This window comes from Coregonus clupeaformis, unplaced genomic scaffold (assembly GCF_020615455.1).
Source record: "Coregonus clupeaformis isolate EN_2021a unplaced genomic scaffold, ASM2061545v1 scaf0053, whole genome shotgun sequence".
In the NCBI taxonomy this organism is placed as follows: Eukaryota; Metazoa; Chordata; class Actinopteri; order Salmoniformes; family Salmonidae; genus Coregonus; species Coregonus clupeaformis.
The window spans coordinates 626285-637594 of NW_025533508.1; the positions used below are offsets into that span (position 1 = coordinate 626285).

General features: G+C 46.0%; 1 protein-coding gene across 1 annotated transcript; it reads left to right on the forward strand.

Annotated features, from left to right (window-relative positions):
• The first annotated feature begins 635 nt into the window (after nucleotides 1-635).
• LOC121543053 (potassium-transporting ATPase alpha chain 1-like) lies at nucleotides 636-10303 on the forward strand. The gene is made up of 21 exons (XM_041852746.2): nucleotides 636-1392; nucleotides 1486-1545; nucleotides 1816-2019; nucleotides 2785-2898; nucleotides 3273-3407; nucleotides 3757-3874; nucleotides 4405-4673; nucleotides 4766-5074; nucleotides 5203-5337; nucleotides 5512-5704; nucleotides 7062-7237; nucleotides 7410-7546; nucleotides 7781-7931; nucleotides 8084-8252; nucleotides 8420-8574; nucleotides 8664-8787; nucleotides 9015-9160; nucleotides 9326-9459; nucleotides 9653-9754; nucleotides 9862-9953; nucleotides 10164-10303. Exons 1-21 carry the CDS (start codon nucleotides 1261-1263, stop codon nucleotides 10190-10192), a joined length of 3084 nt encoding a protein of 1027 aa, XP_041708680.2. The 5' UTR covers nucleotides 636-1260; the 3' UTR covers nucleotides 10193-10303.
• The last annotated feature ends 1007 nt before the right edge of the window (nucleotides 10304-11310 follow it).

Here is an 11310-nt window from a genome sequence, read left to right on the forward strand (position 1 = left end):
TTTACATTGACATTTTAGTCATTTAGCAGACGCTCTTATCCAGAGCGACTTACAGTTAGTGAATACATATATTTTTTATACTGGCCCCCCTTGGGATTTGGAACCCACAACCCTGGCGTTGCAAACACCATGCTCTATCAACTGAGCTACATCCCTGCCGGCCATTCCCTCCCCTACCCTGGACGACGCTGGGCCAATTGTGCGCCGCCCATGAGTCTCCCGGTCGCGGCCGGCTGCGACAGAGCCTGGATTCGAACCAGGATCTCTAGTGGCACAGTTAGCACTGCGATGCAGTGCCTTAGACCACTGCGCCACTCAGGAGACTTTCAGCAGTCTGAGGCACAAATAAGTATTTACACACTCTTCCACTGATAAGGTGTTCTCACATTGGCCCCTAAGCAGGAAATGTAGAAAAACGGTCCCCATTTCTAAATGCTTATAGCCCTGGCATGACCATACCACTGTATTTTATTTGAATTGTCCATTACAGTTTTTTACAGTGATATATTCTGTAAGTTAAGCCCTCCTGAGGGCAGATAATGAACTATAGTATATAGAAGGCATTTGAATCTACTTCTCACTAGATGTGTTTCATCCAATTCATGTCTTCTGTATCTGTACCAGTCATTGTCTCAGTGTCAATGTATCAGTCAATTAATGGGTATCTGAGTTGAGAAGAAAATCATCCTTGATGTAATACAGATTTGGCCTATCACAAGTGAAAGAAGTAGTTGTGACTTTGGAATGGCATTGACCTTCTTGGTAGCTTTACAGTTAATCAGGGAATGTAGAAAGTGTGTATTCTGATAAGACCGGTACAAGCCCTACGCACAAGGCCATTGGCACTGATATGAAAGAGCCACCAAAGTGGGTAGGGGACGCGTTGCCACTAACCTTAATAGGGGTGACATTGGCTGCACTTAAAATGGCACTGCCATTTTGGGGCGGGTAGAGAAGGTGAAGGTGGTGCAGTAGTATATAAAGCTGAGGCAACAGTCTAGTCCTGCTCTGGAGGTTGGGGATTTTACAGTGAGGAACGTCCCTAGTGTGGATATAAAGACGCTTCCAAGATTTCGGGGGAAAAGAGGACTGAGCGTTGGACTTCAATTGATTTGGGCAGGCCCTCCACCATGAGTAAAGGGGTAGGTGACCCATTTATGTGATTAATCAAAGCGCTGATCAAATTGCCATAAATTAAATGTGATTTTCCTTCAATGATCAAGGATATTGTTTATTCACCCCCTGGCAAGATGATACAGGATGTCATTTCTTTGTCTTCAGGACTCTTACGACATGTTTGAGATTAATGGAGAGGTGGACATCAAGATGAAGAAAAAGAAGAAGATGAAGAAAAAGGATAGGCTAGAGGGCATGAAGAAGGAGATGGACATTGTGAGTGTAATTCACAAGACCAAAAGGAAATGAAATGGGACAGAATTGCAGCATAAATACATTGTAGCTTTTACAGTCTGTCAATCTTTACAGGATGACCACGAGATCACAATAGAAGAGCTAGAGATGAGGTATACCACCAGTGTTACCAAGGTAACTAAACTACCATGGGGTTTCTGTCTGTGCCTGTGTCTATGTCTATGTCTATGTCTGTGTCTTCGTCTTTGTCTTTGTCTGTCTGTCTGTCTCTGTCTGTCTGTCTGTCTGTCTGTCTGTCTGTCTGTCTGTCTGTGTCTGTTTGTCTGTCTGTCTGTCTGTCTTTGTGATGAAACAGACTGCTGCTAATATAGAGTAAATGCTCGCTCTCTCCCTCTCCCTCTCTCTCACTCTCTCCCCCCTCCTCCTCACCTTCCCTCCCCTCAGGGCCTGACCTCCAGCAAAGCCGTGGAGGTTCTGGAGCGGGATGGCCCCAACGAACTGCTTCCCCCCAAAGGGACCCCAGAGTATGTCAAGTTTGCCCGCCAGTTGGCCGGAGGGCTGCAGTGTCTGATGTGGGTGGCAGCCGTCATCTGCTTCATTGCTTTCGGCATCGAGTTCTCCAGGGGAACCCTCGGCTGCTTTGACGATGTGAGGAGGAGGGAGCGGGGAAAGAAAAAGGGGGAGGAGAGGAGGAGAGAGGAAGGGTAGGAGTAGGGGGAGGAGAGAGGTGGAGGAAGAGGTGGAGTACGAGACTATAGGGCAGGAATGTTGAACAATATTAGAATAGTGAGGAAAGGATTGTTGACAGATGGATAAGGAGAGAGTTGAAGCGTTCGCTAAAGTTACACTGGGAGGATGAAGGAGGGGCTAAAGTTACACTGGGAGGGTGAAGGAGAGGCTAAAGTTACACTGAGAGGGTGAAGGAGAGGCTAAAGGTACACTGGGAGGCAGAATGAGAGGCTAAAGTTACACTGGGAGGCTGAAGGAGAGGCTAAAGTTACACTGAGAGGGTGAAGGAGAGGCTAAAGTTACACTGAGAGGGTGAAGGAGAGGCTAAAGTTACACTGAGAGGGTGAAGGTGAGGCTAAAGTTACACTGGGAGGCTGAAGGAGAGGCTAAAGTTACACTGAGAGGGTGAAGGAGAGGCTAAAGTTACACTGGGAGGCTGAAGGAGAGGCTAAAGTTACACTGAGAGGGTGAAGGAGAGGCTAAAGTTACACTGGGAGGCTGAAGGAGAGGCTAAAGTTACACTGAGAGGGTGAAGGAGAGGCTAAAGTTGCACTGGGAGGCTGAAGGAGCAAGTACTGAATGTGAAGAAAGGGGAATATATACGATAACAACATGTATTACAGCTTCAACATATTGTGACTGTTTGTTTCATCACTATTTCTCTGTGACCACACCTGTCTACAGCTGTACCTCGCCATCACTCTGATCACTGTTGTTGTGGTGACTGGCTGTTTCGGTTACTACCAAGAGTTTAAGAGCACCAACATCATCGCCAGCTTCAAAAATCTAGTGCCACAGGTAAAGATATGGAAATACATTATAACTAGAGAAATACATTATAACCAAGGAAATACATTGTAACTAAGGAAATACATTGTAACTAGGGAAATACATTATAACTAGGGAAATACATTATAACTAAAGAAATACATTATAACTAGGGCCATGAGTATTTCCTGAACATGTTACCAGACCAGGAAAAACTCCTGGCCCTGAATACCCATACAACAGTTACTTTGTTATTGTAAGAAACTGTTTACTTTCATGACAAATATATTCCTTTCATCAAGACAGATCATAATCCACTCACTACAGCACTGAGCCAAGGCAGTCAGTCCATCAATCAATCATTGAAATCCTGGGATTTGGTATAACCATCTATCTCTTTCTAGCAAGCCCTGGTGATCCGTGATGGGCAGAAGAACCAGATCAATGCCATGGACCTGGTGGTGGGAGACCTGGTGGAGATCAAGGGCGGCGACCGTGTGCCTGCTGACATCCGCATCATCTTTGCCCAGGGCTGTAAGGTAGGTACACTAGGCCACCAGTTCCCATTATAGACCACTAACACAGTTTCAATGGCTAAGGGTGTTGATGAAGGTTGAGCAGGAATGTGAACATAGAGCTAGGATTAGGGCTAGGATTAGGGCTAGGATTAATATTAGGGTTATAGAGTTAGGGTTAGGGCTGAAGCTAGGATTAGGGTTGATCCGGGATGTGGACATGAAGCCATAGTTAGGGTTAGGGTTGACTCGGGATGTGAACATGAAGTTAGGGCTAGGGTTAGGGTTAGGTTATGCAGAAGACCTCGGTTTGAACCCTGGTTGATTTCATATGTTATAACCCTGATTTCCTTGATCTCATCATCCCCTCCAGGTGGATAACTCATCCCTGACAGGAGAGTCAGAGCCCCAGAGCAAAACCCCAGAGTGTACCCACGAGAACCCCCTAGAGACCAAGAACATCGCCTTCTTCTCCACCACCTGCCTGGAAGGTAGACACTGAGGGAAGGACGGCTCATAATAATGGCTGGAATGGAGTCAATGGAATGGCATCAAACATCATGGAAACAATGTGTTTGATGAGTTTGATACCATTCCATTTATTCCGTACGATGAGCCCGTCCTCCCCAATTAAGTTGCCACCAACCTCCTGAGCTACACACACACATAAACACATACACACACACACTGGCATGCAGACACACATACACGCTGCCACCACTGCCTGAAAGGTACTACAGACAGACTCCAGAGGAGGTTGGTGGGAGGAGCTATAGGAGGACGGGCTCATTTTAATGGCTGGAATGGAATAAATGGAACAGAGTCTGATGTGTTTGGTAGTATTGGTACCATTCCATATATTCCAGCCTCCTCTGACAGACACACACCCCTTATTCAATCACACACAGAAAATATTCACACAGAAACACTTACACTCATAACAACACAAATTAGCAAAAACATCAACATCATAATCACAATGTAATCTAAAATCCCTTTTCCTCTGCTTGGCCCCTACCAGGAGTGGCCACAGGAACGGTCATCAACACGGGTGACCGCACCATCATTGGCCGCATTGCCAGCTTGGCGTCAGGCGTAGGCAATGAGAAGACACCAATTGCCATAGAGATTGAGCATTTTGTTGACATCATTGCTGGGCTGGCCATCTTCTTTGGATTCACCTTCTTCGTGGTGGCCATGTTTATTGGCTATGCCTTCCTGGAGGCTATGATCTTCTTCATGGCCATCGTGGTGGCCTATGTACCTGAGGGGCTGCTGGCTACTGTCACTGTGAGTCAACACTGAGGCTCTGGTCTGTCTAGGCCTTCATCAAGTTGGTTATTAACAGTTTTCATCCACCTCCTCCCTCTCTCTCCCCCCAGGTGTGTCTGTCGCTGACGGCCAAGCGACTGGCCAGGAAGAACTGTGTGGTGAAGAACCTGGAGGCTGTGGAGACCCTGGGCTCCACCTCGGTCATCTGCTCCGACAAGACGGGCACTCTGACCCAGAACAGGATGACCGTTGCCCACCTGTGGTTCGACAATGTGGTCCATGCCGCAGACACCACAGAGGACCAATCAGGTCAGAGCTTTGACCAATCATCCGAGACATGGCGATCGTTGGCAAGAGTGGCAGGACTCTGTAACCGGGCCATCTTCAAACCCAACCAGGAGTCTCTACCTATTCCTAGGGTGAGCAGATCGATACCAGCCTCAACAGACACATTGGCAAACATATTCATTCACAAACACAGCATCAATTAAAAACTAGATGATTTATGATGTAAACACCTTTTTTCATATACACCTATGTGCAACAGAGAATAGTGGTGGGCGACGCCTCAGAGACGGCTCTGCTGAAGTTCACTGAGCTGGCCATAGGGAACATGATGGAATACAGGGAGCGATTCAAAAAGGTTGTTGAAGTACCATTCAACTCCACCAACAAGTTCCAGGTAAGAGGCCTGATTTTCTGATCTGATTTCAAGTCAGTCTGTTGAAAGTGTGTTATATAATCTATAGTATGTTGTATAGGTGTATCATGTGACCATTAGAATTACCTTAATGGCGTTACCAGAATGAGCTATTTGTGTTTGAATTATACTCTCTCTCCCCCCGGTGGCGAGAAGCTGTCAGTGCATGAGTTGGAGGACCCCATGGACCTGCGCTACCTGCTGGTGATGAAGGGGGCGCCAGAGAGGATCTTGGAGCGCTGCTCCACCATCCTGATCAAGGGCCAGGAGCTGCCCCTGGACGAACAGTGGAGAGAGGCCTTCCAAACCGCATACATGGACTTGGGGAGCCTGGGGGAGAGAGTGCTGGGTAAGGGACTGTGTTGGGGAGTAGTGAACTACATGTAGGCTCTGTCGCAGCCGGCCGCGACCGGGAGACTCATGGGCGGCGCACAATTGGCCCAGCGTCGTCCAGGGTAGGGGAGGGAATGGCCGGCAGGGATGTAGCTCAGTTGATAGAGCATGGCGTTTGCAACGCCAGGGTTGTGGGTTCGATTCCCACGGGGGGCAGTATAAAAAAAATATGTATTCACTAACTGTAAGTCGCTCTGGATAAGAGCGTCTGCTAAATGACTAAAATGTAAATGTAATTCAACTAGTAATTTTTTTAGTAGCTTGGTAGTAGTTGAATTAAATTCAAATCTTGGAAGTGTTTTCAGTAGTTTTACTTTTTTAGTGTTACTTTTTGCCATGTAGCATTGTAGCTAACTACTGGAACTACACACTACTTTTTTGGGCTAAAATAAAATAAAATATGGGTAACCGGTGAAGTAGGCAAGAATTTTCTTAGGCATCAGACCTGCCTAATGTTTTGTGTTTACATTTTAGTCATTTAGCAGACACGACTTATATTGGCCCCCCATGGGAATCGAACCCACAACCCTGGCCATGCTCTACATCCCTGCCAGCCATTCCCTCCAATACCCTGGGCCAATTGTGCGCCGCCCCATGGGTTTCCCGGTCGCAGCCGGCTACGACAGAGCCTGGATTCGAACCAGGATCTCTAGTGGCACAGCTAGCACTGCGATGCAGTGCCTTAGACCACTGCGCCACTCATCTGACTGCAGAATGATCTGTTCTTGCAATTTGTAGTCTATGACGTTTCAGATATAATAATTTAACACAAAGTGAGTTTGGATGTAGTGAACTACTTTTTCTAAGTAACTTTAGTTAAGTAAACTATGTTTTTCTTAATGGTAGCTTTAGTGTAGCTTAACTTCTTACATTTTAGTCATTTAGCAGATGCTCTTATCCAGAGCGACTTACAGTTAGTGAGTACATAAATGTTTCATACTGGCCCCCTGTTGCAAACGCCATGCTCTACCAACTGAGCTACACGGGGCCGTGTGAATTCATTCTTCCAGTGTGAATTAATTTGTAGCTTGATAAGCTATATTTTCAGAGTAGCTTCCCCAACAGTGGTAAGGGACCATACAAGGCTATAGGAAACCATGCAGGAATGCTGTAGGAACAAGCCAAGAGAGAAAAGCAACAGGATCAATTGACTACAAGAGAGGATGAGGGGAGAAAAATTACATCTAAATAATGTGAAAATACAAAATAGTACCACAGAAGCTCAGGGGGAAATTGGTACCTTAATGGTGTCTCTTCTATGGGCCCATAAAAACCCATTAACCCCTCCAATCTGTCCAAACATTTGTCTCCAGGTTTCTGTCACATCTATCTGAATGAGAATGAGTTCCCTCGTGGTTACAAGTTTGACTCTGATGAGATGAACTTCACCACGTCTGGTTTGTGTTTCGCTGGACTCATCTCCATGATCGACCCGCCCCGCGCCACTGTGCCAGACGCTGTCATGAAGTGCCGCACGGCTGGAATAAGGGTACGAGGGTCAAATGGGGGAGAGATTGAGCAAAGGAAAAAGACAGAAAGAGAGAAAGGGAGAGAGAGAGAGAGAGTTAGAACATAGCTAATACAAGGTAACAGACCCTCACAGTCTCTCTCATTGTGTCACATCAACCTACATCAACTCATTCCACTGTGAACTCCCTCAGGTAGTCATGGTGACGGGTGACCACCCGATCACGGCCAGAGCCATCGCAGCCAACGTTGGCATCATCACAGAGGGCAGTGAGACAGTAGAGGACATCGCCACCAGGAAACGCATCCCCGTGGAGCAGGTCAACAGGAGGTGGGTCTTGGTCCCCAACACCAACACGGTATGGCAGGGTTAGGATTCTGACTCTCACTGTGGTTGATTCATCTCCTGTGACAGATTTGACTATTTATACAGAGTTTGTATATCAAATAAGAAGGAGTGAGAACTCCTAAAACTTCTTGGAGGTAATATCGCCCTGTCAGTGGATTTGACATGTCTATTCTAATCTATCATATTCTAATCTAATCTATTCTATGTGGTCTTCAGGGATGCCCGTGCCTGTGTGATCAGTGGCGGTCAGCTGAAGGACATGAGCAGTGAGGAGCTGGACGAAGCGTTGAGGAGTCACCCTGAAATGGTGTTCGCCCGCACCTCCCCCCAGCAGAAACTCATCATCGTGGAGAGCTGCCAGCGCCTGGTGAGCCCCCCACCAATACCAAGACTTTAGTCACACTGCATTCCAGAGAGGTTTTTGGTTTTGCTTACCCTTCTTTTTTGTCATGTTATCTCTCTCAAACCCTCTCATCCCATCTCTTTCTCTCTCACTCTCTCACTTTCTCTCTCACTAAGGGCTCCATTGTGGCTGTGACAGGTGATGGGGTGAACGACTCCCCTGCGTTGAAAAAGGCAGACATCGGTATTGCCATGGGCATAGCTGGCTCTGACGCAGCCAAGAATGCAGCTGACATGATTCTGCTGGATGACAACTTTGCCTCCATCGTCACAGGGGTGGAGCAGGGTGAGTGAGAGTGTCTTAGCAAATCACAAAAAAATTGCCATTTTAACAGGCTGATTACAATTTAAATGTATCCTGTGAACCAATATTTGGTTTCACAAAGTTAAGCCTTCATGATACTAAGTAATACTGATATTGAGGGAATGATTTCGACCATATTTGACACCCAGGCCGTCTGATCTTTGACAACCTGAAGAAGTCCATTGCGTACACGCTGACTAAGAACATTCCGGAGCTCACGCCCTACCTCATCTACATCACTGTCAGCGTTCCTCTGCCATTGGGCTGCATCACCATCCTCATGATCGAGCTGGCCACTGACATCGTGAGTCTCCTCCTCTTCCTCACCCCTCATCGCCCTGCTCTCTAAGACCACTCTAGAATGATGCCGATTCTTCTTCTTCTATCCCACAGTTTCCCTCTGTGTCTCTGGCCTATGAGAAGGCAGAGAGTGATATTATGCATCTGAAACCCAGGAACCCGCGTAAGGATAGGTTGGTGAATGAAGCTCTGGCTGCCTACTCCTACTTCCAGATTGGTGAGGGTTCATGTCTGTTCCTGTAGTATGTAAATGTCTGGAAGAGGCCTTGCTTTTTCACTAGGTCCTTTGAGCTCGATTGATCCTTGAAGCTGAATGGTTTATTGACCAATATTCAAGGTGATAATCTACAAATAGTCTAATAGTACATTTTTCATGTTCAATTTTCTCCTCCCTCCCTCTCTTTTTGTTTCTCTCTCCCCCTTTCCCCCTCTTCCCTTCTCCAGGAGCGATCCAGTCTTTCGCTGGTTTCACAGACTACTTTACAGCGATGGCCCAGGAGGGCTGGTATCCCCTGCTGTGTGTGGGGCTCAGGTCCCATTGGGAGAACGTCCATCTGCAGGACCTGCAGGACAGCTATGGCCAGGAGTGGGTGAGTGTGTGTGGCTTACTGTAGGATAGATATGGCCAGGAGGGGCTTAGTGTGTGTGTGTCTTATGGCCAGGGGTGGCGAGTGCGTGTGGCATTACAGCGCCCTCACTTACCTGTACCTCCTGGAAATGCCTGTTGAAAATCTCCTGTCTTGTCTGTTCTGCAGACATATGCCCAGCGTCTGTATCAGCAGTACACCTGCTACACTGTCTTCTTCATCAGTATCGAGATCTGCCAGATTGCTGACGTGTTGATCAGGAAAACCCGCCGTCTGTCCATCTTCCAGCAGGGCTTCTTTAGGTCAGTGGATGGTGACTGCAGGGAACAAATGTCTCTTACTCCCTACATACAATCATATACTCCATTTTATGTCTCGTTCATGAAAGGATGGTGGCAGAGAAGGCTTCCAACAAAATAACTTGGGATGTGTCAATCTTAATGGGGCTAATAAAACATTGTTTGATCATCCTCCATGTTTTCCCTTTGTGTGCAGGAACAAGGTGCTGGTGAGTGCCATCGTCTTCCAGCTGTTACTGGGTAACCTGCTGTGCTACTGTCCAGGGATGCCTAACATTTTCAACTTCATGCCCATTAGGTACTGTTACACTCTTTTTGACTTAAATGGTTGTCGATTCATCTTCTCTGTCATTGTTTTGATGGCTTTCATGTTGGTTTGTTCATGCGTGTAACTCCCCCTTACAGGGGCCAATGGTGGTTCGTTCCAATCCCGTACGGAATTCTAATCTTCGTCTATGACGAGATCAGGAAGCTGGGGGTCAGAAGACATCCAGGAAGTAAGTAACCATGCTTGCCTCTGTCTTATCCATTCATTCATCCATGCATCTATCCATCCATTCATCCACCCACCCACCCACCCATCCATCCACACACCCACCAACCCACCCACCCATCCATCCATCCATCCATCCATCTATTTATCATCTATCCATCCATTTCTTGCAGTAGTCCACCCTAATTCTGATTATTTCCATTCCCTCTCACAGGTTGGTGGGACCAGGAGCTGTATTATTGAGAGAAGAGGGCAGATATCTAGACCAGAGCCATTGGTAGACAGACGCAGGTTAGCGTTTTTCATCATGAATCTTGTTCTGGAGGCAGCTCTGCTCTGCAGAGTGGTCACTAGCTGGCAAAGACACAAAGTCATAAAATCAGTTTTTAATCCTAACCCTAACCTTAACCCTAACCTTAACCACACTGCTAACCCTAGCTAATGGCTAACCCTAAACTTATTTTTGTTTTCATGAACTTTTACAATATAGCCAATTTGACTTTAAAGCTGCCCTAAGAGGAAATCGCTCAGTTCTGCCTCTAGGACAAGACTCATGACAATAAACGTAAACCTGCTATACAGACGGAGTCTGGCTAGCAAACTATCCTCCGTCTTGGCCCCAAACATTCCATTACAAACATTGGTGCCATGGTGTCCATTAGAATTTAAATATCAAACAAGGTTTGCCAAACTCTGTTCAAGTATAGCTCTGAATATCCTAAACCATTTCTGATATGGAACCAAATCTTATACATTGAAACAATAACCATAAATTCTTATGTGATATGTTTTTAAAGACACCTCCATGTTCTAATACAAAAAATAGAATGCTTGATGTGAGTTTGTCATGTCAAATTTAATTTAGAATAATAATAATAATAATAATAATATGCCATTTAGCAGACGCTTTTATCCAAAGCGACTTACAGTCATGCGTGCATACATTTTTGTGTATGGGTGGTCCCGGGGATCGAACCCACTAGAATCCTTTCCTTTGCTTCTGAATTCCATTGCCTTTTTATGTATAACATCAAACATATTTGCCATCAAGGGTTCTTTCTTGGTGATAATGTTGGTGATACAGTAGCCTATATGCATTGTATTTCTGTATTTGTATGAATAAAGTGTGTCAAATATAATGTATTGTATGACTTCATATTCTAGAGAGATACCTGAAATGTTTCTCCACCATTATAATTTCAATTCAAATTAATGAATCACTTTTATTAAAAGCCAGAGACACTCAGGGGTTTGTCCATTGTGTAGCTCAGTCTACCTCTGGTTGATCTAATCTTATCCTGTCCTACATCTGTCCACACAGCATCAGACCGTCTGCTTGGCTGTGGGTGGCTGAGCTGGGC